At 42.8% G+C, this 19,101-nt stretch overlaps 1 protein-coding gene across 1 annotated transcript; it reads left to right on the top strand.

Annotated features, from left to right (window-relative positions):
- The first annotated feature begins 636 nt into the window (after positions 1-636).
- On the top strand, positions 637-5,815 carry LOC117695409 (paired box protein Pax-7-like). Its single transcript, XM_034486284.2, has 3 exons — positions 637-1,052; positions 1,640-1,685; positions 5,729-5,815. Exons 1-3 carry the CDS (start codon positions 637-639, stop codon positions 5,813-5,815), a joined length of 549 nt encoding a protein of 182 aa, XP_034342175.1.
- The last annotated feature ends 13,286 nt before the right edge of the window (positions 5,816-19,101 follow it).

Raw genomic sequence — 19,101 nt, 5'->3', positions numbered from 1 at the left:
TTTTTTTTTTTTTTTGCAGTGTCTTGTCCACCAGAATGTTACACAAACCTAGCTCCAACATGCCACTTCTGCTGGTGGAGGACAGTGGATGGCTGTGTTTTTAATGTTCACACAGAAATTTAGAAAAAAAGCAAACTGAGCTAACCATGTTCACATAATCCCCAATTCTTGCAATGTGCACCCAGTGAGCTATAGAGACTAGAAGATCTCCAGAAGTTCACTTATACCCACAACAGCTTGCTCTCTTCTCTAGTCCCTTCCTCTGAAGGTTTTAGTTAGTTAATCAATCAGTTACATCCCCAAAGCTGCCCCCCTATCCCGGTCCTCTCTGCACAGAATTCCTCCCCACATTCCCTCCTCTTTTCCTCTGAGAGGTCCCCTGGGTATCCTCCCAACCTGGCCTTCAAGCCTCAGCAGGGTTAGGCATAGCCGCTGAAGGTTTTGATGGGTTTGATTGGGTTCCAAGTTGAGCACGCTCTGCACATGTTCCCTAGAGCCAATTCTATTGAGCACATGTCTTTTCTAGGGGTCGTGGGATAGAAAGAGGACAGATATGAAACTTGCTAAAAGGCTGCAATTCCATTTCAATTCCCAAAACGTTTGTGGACATAATGCCATTCCCTTACAGATTCCGCCATGGCTTTCCAATCCCATCATGTGGACCCCAATTTCTACAAACTGGAGGAGAATGAGATCGAGCTGACCCTTGATGTTGAACAAGAGGCTGATGCAGCAGCAGAGGGAGGCAGCTTTGAAGAAGGTTCTCAAAATGGCTCAGACAAACTAAAGTACCAAGGCATCCCAGATGACAAGGGTGATGTGATCCTCGTTGGAGATGTGAAGTACATTGACAATGACATCAAAGACGAGTACCTTAGGAGCCACCAAGGCTCTGGAGATCCACAGCTGGAGGAGGAGAAGGACGTGGCTGCTGCCAGAGTTCCACAGTTCCGGCGCACAAGGCCACGGATCCAGTTGGGTCTCACGCCCAGGCAGCTGAGTGAACTGGAAGACTTTTTTGATAAAACTAAGTACCCTGACGTGATCGCAAGGTATGTGGCTTGTTTTAGAAGCAATCGCAACTTCCATCCTTTAGGATCCCCTTTGGAGGTGCCTTCTCTGTGATGTGACCTCTCATATGCCTTGAGCCTCAAGGCATGAGGACCTCTGTGTTACTGAGTATTGGAAGGAGATTTTTTTGTGAGGTCAAAGGCAATATATTCATTCAGTGTTGATGTCTAGAAATTGGTTGGTGCCTCTCAATTCCTTCCTGCAGTTTTCTTTTTATTTATGTTTTTCCACCTCCCCTTCCTTCTCTCTCCTCCTCCTCTTCCTCTTCATGCCTCTCTTTGTCTCCTATCTTTGTAATGGGAATTGAACTCAACACCTGGTGGTTTCTAGGCAACCCTTCTAGTAGTATGCCAAGCATATGCCTTGTTTAATTAATTAATTAGTTAATTAATTAATGTATTTATTTATTGTGGTGAGATAAATGAAAAGCCACTTTTACATTTAAGAGCTCAGCATCTTTAGATATTTATGCACAGGTATGTGACCTATCTCCAGAAGTCTCTTCATCTTGCCAAGCTAAGATGCTGTCTTCCTCTAACAACTTCACTTTCCCATCTTCTTTCCACAGGAGAATCCTTGCAAAGCACTTGTACTTGGCAGAATCCAGAGTGAAGGTCAGTATACCTGAAAAGGTTTTGGATAGAGCACTCATCTTCCGGACATGGACCATTTTCTTAAAGCCATTATTAAATGCAGTGGAGGTGTGGTGGGGGGGGGGGGTGTCCTTGCCTGTTTTATAATGGCTGTCAAGCATTGAGTGTCAGAGTTTTCCAGAAAAGAAAATGGAATTAGCAACCAGAAGCTTATAACCCTTTCCTACTGCTAAATCAGCATGATCACTTAATTGGGAAACAAAACAAAACAAAACAGAAACAAAACAGATTACTTATAATCTGTATGTAAACATCAGATGAATAGACAGCATTGGTTATTATAATTCTATATATATAGGAGGACATAAATTTATACTGCTATATCCTCAGTGATTAATACTGGAGTCCTGACATTCAGATCATTTCCAGGACACTTATGTGTAGGGCCAGATAGTGGGACTCTAATTGACTTTAGGGACACTGTAATTGATGTAGCAAGCAATGTAGATGAGAAACATTCTGTTGCATCAAATGTACACTTGTCTAAGAGCACAAACTAATTGAGGCAAGGGAGAAATTCTCCCAAGAAACAGAGTTTGCATCAACTAACCTGTGTTAGTTTACCTAATACGCGTGGACACTTGTGGACAATAGAAGATACTTACAAAGTACACACTGTTGACTCTCCACCTTTGTAAGTCCATGGAAAGGTGATGCAGACAGTGGTAAGGTAATTCCTTTTCCCTCATGCTGGGAACATTGAAACTGAAAACATTGCCAAAATAGTCAAGTTAGTGTTTGGAGACAGCTAGGCCTGATACCTTTGAAGATCAGTGTTTAAATGAAACAAAAAGAATGAAATGGAAGTAATTTCAGTTAATCTACTAACTAGGACCTGATCAGAGGAAACTACACAAAGTCAAAAATGCAGGCTAGGGCGGAGGTCAGGGCTCAGTGGATAAATCAATTGCCAGATGAGTCTGGGAACCTGAGTTGGGGTCCTTGGCACCTGCACAAAGGCTTAGTAGGTGTGGCAGCTCATCTACAATCATAAGCAGGAGGTGGAGACTGGGAATCTCAGGATGCTCTAGACTAGCTTGGTTGCTGAGCTTGGGGTCAGCAACAGATTCTGCTGCAGTAAATCCTGTGAGGGGCAATATAAGAAGATGTCTGACTTCAATCTCAGTCCTCTGCAAGCACCACACACCATTCACAGAAAAAGTAAAGGCTAGAAAGCCACTGCCAAGTGAGTCTTCTATTGGATAATTTGAAAACTGAAAAGGTTCTCTTTTCTTCAAAGGAGACTATGTTGAAGATTTAAGGTTTGTTTGTTTTGTTTTTTTTTTTTTTAACTTGGAGAAAGATAGACTTCACTTGAAGGCAAAGTTGTATTTTTTATTTTCAAATGAATTTATTTTCTCCAGAGAGTAAAGACTAATGTTTTAGGTCTTTAGGTCAAAAGCTGAGGCCATGAGTCTCCCCCCAAAACTGAATACTCCATGCCAAATCAGGAAAGACGAAGGCTATAGTGCTAACGTTCAGGATGCATCCAGGCAGCCATGATAGAAACAGGCTGTACTACCTGAAGTAAATATTGCAGAGCAGCATTCCCACGCGGTATGGCCCTGAGTGCTGGCATCCTAACACCACGAGTAGGATCTACAGTAGGACCAGGCTCAGGTGGGAGATGCTAGGGGAAGAAGACAGGCTCTCCTAGGATGGAGAGACAGAGAGAGAGGAAAAGAAAACCTGAAGGTGTAGGGGATTTTTCCCCTCTTCCGAGCTCACAGGCCAGTGCACTGCAGCTCTAGAGAGACTGCAGCTGTGGAGAGAGCATGGCCACAGGACATGAGAGAGGAGAAATCACTCCAGCGCTCGTACACTCTACAGTGTGAACTTCTCAAAGGCCTTCCTGCCCTGATTTCCTTTTCTTCTGGCAAGCATAATCCATGGGCTTTAAGAGTCAAACATGGGGAACTCTGGTCTAATGTGAGCTCAAGTGAGTCAGCCACTGGGGCTTTGGTTGAGTTCGTGGGGGCATCCTGATGGTAGGTTCGAGTCCCCATCAGCAGGGCTTCGGTCTCCTGATCTTCTTTAAACTATACATATCCATAATAGAGGGTTCCGGGCATGGAGAAAAAGTATGTGTGGTCACAGATGTGCAGTTTGAGAACTCCTTAATGTAACAAATACATGGAACCTCGTTCACTAGGAGTCTGGGAGGATGGTCACATCTAACAAGTGACTGTGACTATGTGTCCATAGTTAGCCAATGTATTAAGGAAGAGGCAGTTTTGTTAACTGTTATCCACATTGTGGCAGATTACCTTCCTGAATAGAGGTTCAACCTTAAGGCTTTGAATGTTCTGGTAGAAAAACGGCCCAGGACGCCATGCCATGCTACTGGGCAAGAAGCACAGCATCAATATCTTCAAGTTGCAGTTCTTGCTCAGAGCATTGCCTTCCTCCTGAGCCCAGAAAAACTTAAGAGGGCATGGAGTAGAGGGAGGGCAGAACTGGCTTCCCTCTCTCCCTTAAACTCCCTGGAAGCAGGGGAGTGTCAAGATAAGTGAATAATTATTTGAATTGGTTTCATTTTCCTAACCCTATAGGTGACAATGTCACAGCCCCGGCCTCCCTTGGATGACCACCCTTGAATTCTGGAGTCTAAGAACTAGTGGTGCCTTAGGCACCCTCGAAGGCAGGCTTCTGTAAAAACCCTGTACATATAATATAATATAATATAATATAATATAATATAATATATCACCCCATGTAAGGCGGCACCATTGAGAGTTGGGATCTAACTGCTTATATGAGACATCTCAAGTTCTTCGGTCAGGCTGCAAACAATCAGGGTGTGATTGTTGAAGTGTGACAACGTCAGTCTTATTTTTGACCTTTTCGTATAGAAGATATATTTTGTTTCCTTAGAGTCTTCCATCACCTCTGGCTCTTATAATATTTCTGCCTTCTCTCCTGCATGGCTCCCTGAGCCCTGAGGTGAGGGCTTTGATGATGACATCCCACTTAGGACTGAGCACTCCAGTGTTGTTTGGGGATGCTCACTCGGACACAGTTTATAGCTGATTGAAAGTATTTATTCCAGCCCTCTGGGACCACAGCCAGGTATTCTGGTGCCAAAGTGTAGCCTCAAGTGTCCAGAACACAGGGTTTTTTAAAGCAGAAACTGTGCTCTGGCATCTCACTCAGCAGCTGCAAGGGAGCTTTGCAGAAGGAAACACGTCGAAGCAAGCTGTTTAACTAAGCTGGCAGTTTAACTGAAGCTAAGTTAGGGAGGACATTCTTGATCTTTGGTTCCTAGAATAGAGTTGGATAATTTTCCATGGGATTCTCCATCAAGGACATCAAATTCTAGTTAAATCTGAAATGGCCTCAGCAGGAATATGAAATGGTGGAACATTTTTGTTGGATTACCCTGATACAAAGTCTCTCACTCTCAAGCACAAGACCTGCACAGGTTCGAACCAGACAAAACCTCTGCACTGACAGGGGAAACTGGACACAAAATCTCACCCCCAACCAAGGAGTTATTTGCAGTGGATATCAGTTTTCTCCAATGGAGAGACACTGAGTGTATGAAGCACACTCTGGGGCAGGCTTGACTCTGCACTTTCTATGATTTTTGTTTGTTTGTTTGTTTGAGTTGTTTTGTTTTAGTATGTTTTGGTCTTATTTTTTGTTTGCTTTGATTTTCATTTTGCTTTGTTATTGTCTATATATATATATAAATTATAGGCATATATGTCTATATACATAGACATATAATATATATTACATATATTTTATATATATGTAGAGAGAGAGAAGTTGGGTGGATAGGATGGTGTGGAGGATGTGGGAAGTGTTTAGAAAGGAACAATCATAATTATATTGTATAAAATAATTTTAAAGAAAAACCCCAAACTATAAAAAGCCAATTGTTCTGTTCAATGTAAAGGCTCATTGGCGTATACAGTTACACAGTGTGGGTTTTCTTTTTCCAGCTGTGATACTGACTGTTGAATTACACTAAAGCTATCTCTTTCATCATGTCATTGCAGAGATGGTTTAAGAGAAGAAGAGCCAGATATAGGAAAGAGCAAATGCTCCAGTGTGCATCTGCAGATAGGCAGAATGCCTTGCAGTAAAGCTTTTGGAGGAGTCCATGAAGCATCATCCTCTCCAGGCATCAGATGAAGGCACGTTGGGCACTAATACTGTCCATGGAACCTTATCCCTTCAGCAATAAAGAAACATGCATTCAATATGTTTCATGTCCTTTCTAGGGGTCAGTAAGTTATGTATGTAAATTATTGAGGAAATGTCATTGAAACAGAAGGACAAAGTGAGATGACAACCCAGAGCCATTTTTATTACTGCACAGATCACAAAAGTTTCTCAGGAACTACAGAAGTCCTCACTCAGACACATATTCTTCCCCGTTGCCACAGTGTGCTAGCTTCACCCTGACTCTTGACCCTGTGAGAGCAAATACATTAAATCAGGAGCAGGGCAAGTTCCCAGTGAGAAGATGGTTCACAAAGAGGGCTGCTTCCCACCCAACTAGGCTGCCCCAGGTCTGTTGACAGTCCTTGTTTTCAATGGCATGGTCACGGTACTAGAAGTCATTCTGCCAGGTCATATTGCTTCAAAGGAAATACAAGAGCCCATCCCATGCTGATTAGAAAGATGTTTCTTCTCTTCTCCCATCCCTATGCACAAGATGCACAAGAGGCCAAGCCAGAGAGACAAAGGATTCTCAGTAGATATACACCAGGCCAGGATAGGGGTAGACTTAGGTTGCAGTTTCAGGGCATGTGGGGAGCAATGGGCTGTGTTAGCCCAAGGGCTATTGGAGGGGAGGCAGTGTGGAAAGTATACAGAGAGGCCCACACCTGAGTTCCAGCAGGGCAGACACATGAAAGGGGCCATAGCATGGTGGCATATGACATCGGGGTAGCATCTGTGGTACTGTGAGATTCTGGTCCAAGGCATGGGCTGGTTTTGATGCTGTGATCACTTGTGAGCTATGGCAGTCTGTGTCTAAGAAAGAGAGATGCAGCGGCATGTGTTGAAGGCCTCCTTGGAAACTGAGTACAGGTAAGTGGAAATCTGGAATATGTAATGGAGAAGATGGGTAAATAGTTATTTACTGGACATGTGTCTAGAAGTCTGGGATGACAGAGGAAGGGAGGATTGAGTGTATTTGGCAAAGCCTGGTATTTAAGAAAGTTTGTGAATGGTAATGTTATTGGGAAAGATGGAGGCAGTGGATCCACACAGCAAATGTCTAGAGGCCAGAGAACATCCTTCTACCCAAAGCAGGACTCGGGTCACAGGTGCTGGAGTTGGAAGCTGAATTTAAGAACATGAGAAGGACCTAGAAGGAAGGGGCACAGTAAACAGATGCCTACACAGGCAGAGAAGGGGTGTGATGGGAGGTAGCGACAAAAACTCCCTGGGGTCTAGTACCACAGAATGCAGACAGGTTCGTAGTTTAGTCCCGAGATTTGGAGAGTGGCTGGTCACACAATATGGGACTGGCAGTTCAGGGCTCAACAAATGCAGAGAAAGCTTCTCTCCATAGATACGAAAGACCAATAAGGAAGGGGTTTATTGCCAATGCCCAGGACCCAGTTCTGTGGGTCCAGAATAAGCACCCACAGCTCCACATACCAGGAGAGGAGGAAAGTATATGTAGACAATATACATATGGGAAGATGACCTCATTGTGGTATGTGTTCCTTATCCAGTGTCTACCATTCCCCCCCAAAAAACATGCTGTCTGTTTTCCTCTGGCTTGCTATAAATCTTTAGATTCCATTCCCAAAAGCTTGTCACCAAGCTGTGATCTCAAAACCCTGACCACTGAGCATCATTACCACAAAGGTCAAGACAGGAGGCCTGAAAGTAGCAAACTGTGGCTTTAGTGCAATGCTAGCCAGAACCTTCTTTCTCACCCAAGCGAATGGCATGCTGTTCTGTAACAGTTTGCTCTGAGATTGAAACATTCCACCTTGCAGGCTTCCAAGCAGCAAGGTAAGCAATACAAAATAACCTCAATATCTCCCCCAAACTGACCAGATTCAACAGGTACCTCTATGCCAGAGTAAACAATAAAAGCAGAGTCCCTAAATTATTCCACGGATATTTACCCGTGATTCAAGAGGGTTCCAGAAGAAAAATATATATTGAGCACTTCTTATACATATATGCACGTTCCCACATCATACACCAAACACACGCAGAAATACTGGTGTTGTCACACAGCCTCTTCTGCTCTATCCTATGTCTTTTTCCCTTTCAAGTGCGTCAGGTTCTGCACTGAGGATGTCATCGTCTATTACTCAGCAGAGACTTCAGGAGACACGTAGGCAATGGACAGATTTAGTAGAAAGGCTTTCCACAGCTTTATTGCACCCATGTTTAGAATCTGACCCCAGGCCCCCAAGCCTTGGGAAAAAGCTGCTGGATTTGTGTGCTTTTGTTTCTATAGGTTCTTCTGCTTTGGACAGGTGTATATGGCAAGTTCCAGGGTAAACAGAAAAGTTAATTTCTCACACTGGACAGAGCTTCCATTTTTTCACCTCAGGAAAGACTCTTGTATTGGGCTTAGCAAACTTGAAAAGAAGCCTTGTTCTAGTCTCAGAAACCAGAACATTCCATCACATCAAATGAAAGACATTGCAAAGTGTTGTGGATAGCCCCAGCCTTGTACTTTGATACGAAACTTCCCCTTTCCTGTGAAGGGCTGCAGAGGAGGTGTGAGTCAGTACACAGGTGAACTCCAGTGAAACTTCTGCCCATCTTAATTTGTAAATTAAATACTGGAGCCAGTGATTGGGCAGAAGAAGGGGAGGTGGAGAAATAAAGGTTGGTGGAAGAGAGCAGAGGGGAGGAGGACTGGAGGAAGAAAATGGGGGAGGAAGATGATGAAGGAGAGGAACGACTGGGAAGCAGGAGGTAGAAGGACAGACGCAGGGTCTGGAAAACTCTCAAGTTATAAGGGTCTCATAGTTGGGGAACACAGTAGTGTAGGGGTATCTGCCCAATCTAGGCTTACAGAATATATTCATAATCACTGAGTTGTGTTTTCATTGACTGGTCATATTTGGAGATTTAAATATCTCCCACTACAGCAAAGGTCTCTTTTTGTAGCTAGGGGCTGCATAGAGAATCCTTCTGAAGACTGCTCATCTAAGGGTGGAGAGGCTGGGGTGGGTATGGAGTGATGTCTGGGGCAAAGAACCACAGATAGATAACCCTTCTGAACCATTAGCCTGTATCAGTTAACTCAAAGAACACCCCAGTAACTTCCTTACAGATCCATAATCACAAAAATGTTTTGTGAACCTGTAAACCTACAAGCCTGTGGGAATTAATTGCCCATACAGCAATTTGATCCTGCACTCAATTACTAGAGAGGTATTTTGGCTCTGTGTACTGGCTAAGCCCCTTGTGGCTCACTGCATTGAAGGTGTTTAGGAAATAGACTGCAAGAGTACAAATGAGCTTTGAAGCATCTGTGCCCCTAGCTGGGCTTCCTTGTCTCATCTGGGTGGGAGAGGAAGCACTTAACCCTGCAAAGACTTGATGTGTCAGGGTGAGGAGACACTCAAGAGGCCCCCACTCTCTCAGAGGAGAAGGAAAGGGGGATGAGGGAGGGATTGTGTGAGGGGAGACTGGGAGGGGGCAGCGATTGGTATACAAAATGAATGGATGAATGATGAATGAATGAATTAATAAATAAATGGAAAAAAGGAAAGGGCCCAGATTGTGTAATTGAAAACTCAATTTCCTCCTCAACGCTTTTTATTCCATACAGCTTTATAAGTATTTACATTATAATTTGGGCCTAACTTTGTTCATATCATTAGCATCTCTCTTGACTAATCTTATTCTCTAATGTTCACATGGTAACAGACAATGTGTATAAGGCTATGAGGAAATGAGTTTTGTGAATGTGGAAGCAACAACAACAACAGCAAGAACAACAACAACAACAATATGCAATAATAGAAGAGAAGGTTCTGGGTCAGGGAGGAGTCATTAGTGCTCCCCCTTTCACAGACTATAGGAGGAGCTGAGTAATAATATTTTCTGGAACCCCCAAATCATAGCTTAACCCAGACTGGAAGCTGCCACTCAAGGCAGCATACAACTCAATCAAATAAGAAATTCCATCTCGGGCTGGAGAGATAGTTCAGAGGTTAAGATCATTGTCTGCTCTTCTAGAGGTCCTGAGTTCAATTCCCAGCAACCATATAATGGCTCACAATCAACTGTGATGGGATCTGATGTCCTCTTCCGGTGTGTCTGAAGACAGCTACTGTGTACTCAAATAAAAATAAATTAATATTTTTTTTTACAAAAGAAGAAATGCAATCTCTTACATTTATATAGATGAATCCATGAAATGTGATCATGGAAAAATAATTTAAATAAAATATCTAGAAGAACGAGGTGCAGGTACCAGTTACTCTTGGAGCAAAGCTGGCCCTTCAGAGGCCCTTGTTGAAGGGAACAGGTATCTAGCAGATCTTCTCTTCTGTGCAAGTTCCTCCAGACTACTTTCTTCTGGCCACTTCCAAGACATGCTTGGTTTCCTCTACCCTAAGGTTACCCCAGATCATCTGCTGCATCAATCCCCAAGTATGGGTGCTGAACAACAGGAGAGCTAAAACTGCCACCTGGTTTTCATTGATTGCTGCTTTAAGGCCCATGCATCCTGCTGCACCTGCACAGAAATTCTAAGAAGGGTCCAGAGTTGAAGTACCCAAAAAAATAGCCTGGAGAAATTCTTCAGGGACTCCTGGGGCTAACTGCATAGGAGCCACAGAAGTAGGTCTAGACTAAGTCATCAGCAAATGTCTCTCCCTGGTATACAAGATGGGATAAAAGAAGGCCAAGAGGGCCAAAGACAAAAAGACTGCTTTGAAGCACAGCAAGCCTTAGGAGGTTACCTGATTTAGCCACCTTACTTCCTCCCCAGTCACAGGGCACATTACCTGAGTCACAGTGAAAACAGTGACCTCCCCAGGCTCAGAGTACCCCACCAGAGAACAGGTGCCTCTCTCAATTACTCCTTCCCCAGCCCTTACTGATGCCAGCCACTGTGAGGGAGTACTTAGAGATGAGAAATGGAGATGCTATACCTGGCCTGGGGTGGGTTCTTAATGTCCAGTGGTTTTCCCCACGTCTTGTGATCCTCAGCCCCTGGAGTCTTTGACCCTGTGCATGGAAAGCCTGTGCAGGAAGAGAAGCTGCTAATGTTGCAGAACTTCATAGCCTAGCTTTCCTGTCCTCCTGCTGCAGTTCTGGGGGTGTGACAGTGGGGTGTGTGAGTGTAGCCCTCCATATCTTCCCAACTGTGCCTATTCGTTTAATCTTCTCTAAGGAGAAGTAAATGGAGACTGTAGAGAACAGGAAGAAGGTTGGAAGGCTTCTTAAGTGTTTACATTCTTTCTCATCTCGTGTTTGGAAAACACCCCCTCCTGAGTTCCAGGAGTCCAGAAATAGAGGGCAAGATGGTGGGGTTGAAGTAGCTGAGTCAAAGGTTGAGGGGTATATTTGGTCAGAATTGCAGCAAATATACTGTGGCCCATCATCACTGGTGAGGTAGTAACTTCGTGGACTAATGGTGTTCCCCAGTACAGTGAACCCTACTTTATAAGAAGAAGCAGTCCAGAGGTGCTGGGGGTGCTGAGAATACTCTAACACATGTCCTTGCTTATAACCTTCCTTCTGCCTTGTGCCTGTATCGAATGGCACTGGGCTTTCGGGGCAGCAGATCACCCTGCCTGAGTCTACTTGGATTTCCAGTGTCCTCTGGCCCTGGTTGTGAGCAGGTATATCCCTGACTCCTTTGTCTGCAGTTGGGATTCCTTTCCTCATGTTGTGTTGCCTTGTCCTGTCTCCATATGAGGGCGTTTACCTTGTCTTACTGTATTGGGTTTTGTCCTGTTTGACTGGCATCTCTTGTAAGCCTGCTCTTTTCTGAAGAGGAACTAGAGGCTGAATGGATCTGTAGCCTAGTGTTCCCCTAGTTTCCTTGTCACTTGCCAATCCTAGCTGTGTTTCTGTGGATTAAGAGAAGTAGATCTTCTTCCAGAGGTTCTGAGTTCAAGTCCCAGCAACCACATGGTGGCTCACAACCCTCTATAACAGGATATAATGCCCTCTTCTGGCATATAGGTATACATGCAGATAGAGCACTCATACATTAAAGAAATATTGAGAGAGAGAGAGAGAGAGAGAGAGAGAGAGAGAGAGAGAGAGAGAGAGAGAGAGCTGATCTAAGTCTTCACTGCAACCTCAGGGTAAGAAGAGGGAGCCCAGAAGCAAAGCCTCTTTCGGGGAGAATGACCACAGTGGAGACTGGAGACGATGTGTGGAAGAAAGGACGCTCAGAACTCAGAACATCCCCAGGAAGCTTTTGCTGAGGAGGCTTCTGTGGCCCCTGTTTCAATCTCTCAATTGGGAACAAATCTTTTATTTGTGCTGAAGAAGCCAGAATATAACTTTGTCAAATTGTATTTTAGTGAAGCTGATATCAATATAAATACTCTAAAGAAAATGACAGAAAGTTAGAAGGCATTTCTAAGGCAAAGTGAACTTGAAAACCTGAATAGACTGATGGATGTGAAATGTCATTTTTAAGTGTATGGGCATGCTCTTGTGCATGGATGTATATTGTTGATGTGAGTCCATTCATGTGTGTGCTTAATGGGTGTGGACAACTTTTGGTGTCATTCTTTAGGTGTGGTCCACATTGTTTGTTACTTTTTTTGAAAATAGATTATTCTCTCAAAAAATACATCCTAACCACAGTTTCCCTTCCTTACATGTTGGGCCCCATTTCAGCCCTGGTTTGGGCCTAGAGGACCTGTCTTAGTCACTTCCGTACTGGGGTGACTAAACAGGACCTGTTTGTCTCTGCCTCTGCTCAGCTGTTGCTGATGTAGAGCTTTGTCATTGACCCTGTCAGTCACCTCATAACCTCTGTCACCCTTCCCGCCCCCTATGTCATCTCACCCCACCAAAACCCCTCCTCCATATGCTCCAAGTTTATATAAACAAGAGGTTGTTACATTAAAGTTGAGTTCCTGCTTCAACAAGACTCCTGGCCTGGTGTGTTTCTGTGGGCACCCAACACTCACCATCCCGCTCAGGCCCCAGAGAGACCCTGCAGGACCAGGACCTCTCTCCTCTCGCCTGGACCTGCAGGCAAGGAGCCAACACCTACACTCCTCAAAGCTCCTCCTAACTTCCCCAGATCCATTCAGCCTCCATTTCCTCTTCACAAAAGGACAGGCTTCCAAGAGACACCAGGCAATAGGAGAAGAGGAATCCCAAGAGCAGACAAAGGAGTCAGGGATATACCTGCTTCTACTCTCAGGAGTCCCAGAAAAAAAAAACCAAGCTAATAGCCATAACATATACACAAAGGATCTACTGCAGACACTTGCAGGCCCTGTGCTTGCACTTTTAGTCTCTGTGACCCTTTTGGGTCTTGCTTAGTTGATTCAGTGGGCCATATTGTCCTGGTATCCTCCATGCTCTCTGACAGTCCACATTTTGTGAGCCAGGGTTTCTTACAGCCCTGCCGTATTTACTCCTCAGCTTGCTGTGTGATTTAGCGAAAGTCACTTGACCACTCTGTTTTATTTTTCCCATGTATAAGATGAGGGCATGAAGGCATCCTTCTCATGCCTGGCTACCTGGTACCGGTCAGGGCTTCAGCCAGGCCTGGTGTGCCATCCCCAAACCAAGACTTGGCAATCTGAGAAGAGGAGCATTTGCCTATTCACTGGGTACAACCGTATGGCTATGGAACACTGCTACTCATGCAGAGTGAAGATAATTTGTGAACTTTCTATGTGTTTCACTTCTGGAGACACTGGACTGATGGGCCAGCCCTATCAGTCTATGTGCATTGGTCCACTGTGATCATTACAATGCCTCAGTTGAGCACCTCCCTGCCTTTTAGGATTCAGGGCTGCCACTTGGCCCTTGTTACTCTGGGATCCAAGTAGATTCCTTGCATTTGATTTTATCCAGTTGTGACTTCTGACTCCCAGTGTGAATGTGATATACAGAAAATAGCAATGGCAAAGCCTTGTTGTTCACAAGTCTGTTTCCTGAAGTATTCATGAAGAACAATCCACAGGGTCTTCCCAGTGTGGAGAAGTCTGTGTTACGGGACAAATCTATGCCAGAATTTCCCTGAACCTTTGATACCCTTTATCAACACAGAGGAATGCATGTCCATTCACTGTTAGCTTCTCTTTTACGGTTACTTAAAAACTGAGTAAAATATGTAATGAAAGCAATGGCTGACCACATGCTTTGTTTATTTTCATTTTAGAGTTATCTTGAAAAACAAAAGCAAAATATCTGTATAAATCATTTTAAGTGCATATTTTGACAGCATATTTCCACGTTGTTCAGGTTTCTGGAAGTCTCTTCACGTTGCCAAACAGAAAAAGTACTTATCTATTAAATCCATCATGATATTTTCTCTTGCTGGACAGTCCATGGCTACAACCATGCTTTTGCATCTCCTGAATCTGATATAGCTATATCCTGCAGAACCTGCACTATTAGGGCTAACATGTTTCATTTAATTTGGTACAGTGTCCTCAAGGCTCCCTAATATGCTCACACACATCTGGATTTCTCCTTCCTCAAGTATGGGTGATACCCCAAAGGAACCTCTGCAAAGATGCTACTTGCTTTCTTTTATCAGCGTCTATGAAAGGTTATTTGGGTGTGCAGACTGGCTAGGTTCTGACTGGCTAGGGTCCTGGAAATTGCCTGCAAAACATTCTAGCTTACTTGGTGATCTTTAGGCCAGTGAGAGGTTTTGTATCAAAACACTAGAGGTTTTTGTTGGTTGTTTGTTTATTTAGTTTTCTTTTGCTTTTTAAAAAAAAAAATTATTTGAAGAGCTGGCTCAACCTATAACAGTGCTTAGCAAGGTAGCCTGAGTATTTTAGTTTGTTCTCAGAACTGTTTAAGGCCAGACACAGTGGTGGGCATCTGTAATCCCAGCACACATATAGGGAGATGACCTGCAAGAACAGGAACATTGACTGTAAGTTGTTTGGAAAAATGACCTAAAAAGGAATCACCGTCCAGAAACAACAGGGATACAACCATGAATGCAACAGAGGCCAAATAGAGACTCCTGAAGAACATCCATCTACTATTCACAAATGTGCCTGTGTTCCTGCTCTTCCTTTCTCTCTTATGTCCCTCTCTCTCCCTCTCCTCACCCTCTGTCACATGCCCAACACACACTCACACACACACACCCACACACACACACACACACACACACACACACACACACACAGAGGCACACACATGAATTAAACTGAAAATAAAAAAAAATAAATAAAAAATAAAAATCAGGTGGGGTCTCCTAGAAATGACAGCTGGTGTGTCCTCATCCTGGATGTTTTACATACAACCACAAACATGCACACACCAGACAAAATTTCACAGCTAAGAATGAATATGCTTGTAAGCAAACACACATGATAGGCTCAGTTCTGTTCTCAACAACAGTTCTTTATTAGGTTTTTACTTTAATTACATGTGCAAGCATAACACAACAACCAAGCATGTGGAGGTCAGAGGACAACTTGGGGGACTCTGTTTCATCCTGTGCTTTTAGTCCTGGGGCCCAAGGACTAAACCCAGGTCCCCAGGAATGTCATCATGTCCCTTTACCCACAAAGCAATCTCCCTGGATACACTATGGTGCTCATAAGACAATATTTGATGCTTTGACAAGATGAAGTCACATCTAAACAGTCCTCTGGGTGCGAAAAATGATGAAATAAGTGTTTGCTGAGTCAGAGCAGGGAGAGCAAAATAAAAATATGGAGAAATTATACAGGTGCATTGCATTTCCTTACTGAGCCCTGGGTAGCTAGCTCCACCCATCCCCCAAGTTCCCCTCTCCTTATTTTTCTCTGGACAGGTCTGTTGTTTTGTGACCAAGGTTTGCTCCTTGGCCACACACAGCTACTATTGCTGCTGGTGTCCACGGCTCATCTTTCTTGCCTTTCAGATTCTGGTCCCATTACCTTCCCCCAAGACTTTCTCACAGAAACCGTGGGGGTGGGATCAGTAGGCTGGAACCCAGTAGGACCACAGAAGTCCCAGGGAAGGACCTGATAGGCACCTAGAAGGCTGTAACAGAATGTGAAGACAGGGTAGTACTGCCCAGGAATGCTGCAGAGGCAGAGTCTGCCCTTGTTCTGACAGGGAAGGTGTACCCACTATGTACGGAAGCCCCCTCAGCTGCTCTGAGCTACTGTTTGCAGAAAATTTAGCACAACATATCCTTTTCTGTGGATGGCACACCCAAGGACTAACTTGGTAATTCTGTCCTTTATTGCTAATGGAAGAGAAGGGAGATAGGGCTGTCCTGGCCAGCATGGGTGTCAAAGTGCTGGTGATCCCAGAAGAGCCCATCGCCCACTTGCTCCTGGAAAATGATGACTCTCTTGGACTCCACCAAAGTCTTCATGCGAAGTTCTTCCTGGGTAGGAGGGGCGGGTACATGCTTGTTAGTATTACTCACTAATTCTTGTTAGCTTTAGTTCTCTTAGTGTTATACCAATCCTCAAATCAGAAGGAGAGAGTTGTTAGAGCAGTCTTAACAGTTTCTTAAATATTATGTTCAGATCTTTGTCTCCAGTAAAGTTTCTTTTATCTTGGAGATATATATTTTGAGCATATATTTCAGTGTTTCTTGTCAGGCAAATCAGGATTATGTCTAAGAATATTCACATATAATTTTCTATCTTTAGAAATATGAACATCATATCTCAGACCCAATTGTTCCTATCTCAGAATCTTTAATATGCAAAACCCTTACTATGAGTTAGTGTGATAAAACAAGTCTTCTAATATTTAAGGTAAAAAATGAGTCAATGGAACCTTATAGAATTTAAAAGCCTCTGTGTAGCAAGGGAAAGAACCGACTTTTTAAAGAAGAAATAAACAAAGTTGGAAAGATATTTGCTAGTTAGTATTTAATAAGTCAATATCCAGAATATATAAAATACTTTTTAAAATGAAGAATCAAGAACATAAACTCAATATAAATGTGCTATGGATTTAAACAGATTTGACTAAAGAAGAAATAAATAAATAAATAAATAAATAAAATATTTCAAATGTATTCAACGCCCCTAGCAATTAGGGTAATGCAATTTAACATTACTTTTTCCTTAGCATCTTTTAGAAATTGTTTAAACATAATGACCAGCATGGCTGTATTTCCCTAAATGTATCATAGCCGCACTTCTATCTTTGAGGTAACTAAGTTTTCTAATTGAACTTAAGGCCTGTTTAGCAGAAATCTAAATCTAAATCTAATCAACTATGTGCATCTAGTGAGGTCAGAGCTCTTAGAGTTGAACCTACTATATTGACACTTTTCCAAACTAATATAATTTTTATAATTATTTTAATACCCACAGATAAAGGTAGACCTCACTCATGACTAAATAAGTATCTGTTTTCATCAGGAGACCACCATATAAAGACACAACTGTTCAAAAAGCAGAGAATTACTTGTCATGTGGTGCCTAGCCCCCAACTTACACATTTACAGCTTTTAGCATACTTTTTAGGCTCAGAGAATGTGGCTAAATAAAATAGGGAGCAGAAGAATTGGAAGTTCTGGAAGATCAAGAAGTCTGCTGTGAGATTGTGTCTTCTAAATATAAATGGGAAGCTATAGCAATGCAATCTCAACAACCACTCTCTAAACAAAATTTTAACAACTCCAACACTAGTTGACACCCAAACCTAATGGGTGAAATCTTATTAGTCTCTGCCCCTAGCTTTAAGCAATTATTAATTGCTGACAAAAAGAGAATAAGTCTTTCTCAGGGAAATAAGATCCTTAATTAATTATCCAGTACCAAGGGGTCATCCCTAAATGACCATCCCTACATTAAACAGACTCAGCAGGATATACGTGTGTGTGTGTGTTTGTGTGCTTTCACATCTATGTAATAATAATTTTAATAAAAGGTCATAAATTTGAGAGAGAGTAGAGGCTTGGGATGGGTGAAAGGAACAAGAACGGGAGAAATTCTGTAATTATGTTTTAATTTTAAAAACTCTGAACTACAACATGAAGCTCAGAATCTCTGCTCAAGGGACCATAGTCATGTATATGGCTTGATGTGGCTCTACGTTGCTCATCAGGGTCCTCTCTTGTATGTCCACATCAAGGTATACAAACTCATCTTTTTATACTCAGAATCCTAACTCTAACTTCTTATTCCCGTCAGGCCTGAAACTTACTAACATAATATTGTAGTCCAGCCAGTCTCACAATCAAGGCTTTCTTTTTTTAATTTTCTTTGCTTTTTTTTTTTTTTTTTTTGGCAGTTCTACATCTGGTTTTTAAAAGGAAATTTTACTTTTTGTCAAGTTAGAGTGTTTATGCAAGTTTGGACCTAGGAAAATTCATGTCTCTCAAGTTAATGTTTTTCCTTTGTTACTTTATTTATATCTTCCAGAAGCAATTATCTAGCATCCTAAGATCTAACATCTTAGGAAGAATTTTTCAGAAGTGTTCAAAAGTATCTTTGTCTTTCACAGTGGTGAATAAATAGTGCGGAATGTTTCGTCTTATGTATTTCATTGAACAGTTTTTCTAATGAGAAATCAGTGATCTCCATACTAGCCAGAGAGAAATTTCACCAAGTTAAGTATAGCAAAATTATCCAGCTCCAGACAGCATTAAGCCTATTGGGGAAATTAATTGTTAGCAATTATTTGTCTAGTATCATACCAGAACTAAAAGACATTCCCTAAATTGACTTGCAGAGCAGATCCTGAAAGAACTTGACAAAGGTACAGGTGAAAGGCAAAGAGCTCAGAGGCTGCTCAGTCCAAGAAAATGGCCTCCTCAGCAGCTGTAATCCAGTGCGGAAAATCAGGAAGGTCTCTGGAAAGTCTTGTGTCAGGTCCTCTTTAGAAGGCTGGAAAATCTGCATTCTGATGTCAGACAATGACTACACTGGAGATGGTAGAATTACTCACTCAGAAAAAGAGAATTCATATGCACACAGAGGATTTTCATTTGACTTCATTATATCTAGTCTTCCAGTTGGAGTAAGTCACCCATATTGAGGGATAATTCTCTCAAAAATTACCCTCACTATCTCCCATGGATGTGCCTCCTAGGTAAGTGTAAATCCAGCCAAGTTAATAGTCAAGACCACAGAGAAGGGGAGTGCCTCCCAAGACTTCAGAAAATTTATGTAGCTCAAGGTGTCAAAAAGAAGTCATCCTCCTTCCTTCAAATTACATTTCAAAAGAAGCCACTGGCTATTGCCTGGCATCCCGGGTAGACTGAAGAAAAGGACAGAAAGGGTACCCGGCTCAAAGATAGAAA

This window comes from Arvicanthis niloticus, chromosome X, assembly GCF_011762505.2.
Source record: "Arvicanthis niloticus isolate mArvNil1 chromosome X, mArvNil1.pat.X, whole genome shotgun sequence".
In the NCBI taxonomy this organism is placed as follows: Eukaryota; Metazoa; Chordata; class Mammalia; order Rodentia; family Muridae; genus Arvicanthis; species Arvicanthis niloticus.
The sequence above is the reverse complement of the archived record's forward strand: the minus strand, read 5'-3'. Positions and strand labels throughout refer to the sequence as shown.

Excerpts from the sequence above, each read along its gene's own strand:
- LOC117695409 (XM_034486284.2), top strand. The coding sequence starts at position 637 with ATGGCTTTCCAATCCCATCATGTGGACCCCAATTTCTACAAACTGGAG. Across the intron at positions 1,053-1,639 it reads TACCCTGACGTGATCGCAAG|GAGAATCCTTGCAAAGCACT; the intron begins GTATGTGGCTTG and ends TTCTTTCCACAG. Across the intron at positions 1,686-5,728 it reads TGGCAGAATCCAGAGTGAAG|AGATGGTTTAAGAGAAGAAG; the intron begins GTCAGTATACCT and ends ATGTCATTGCAG.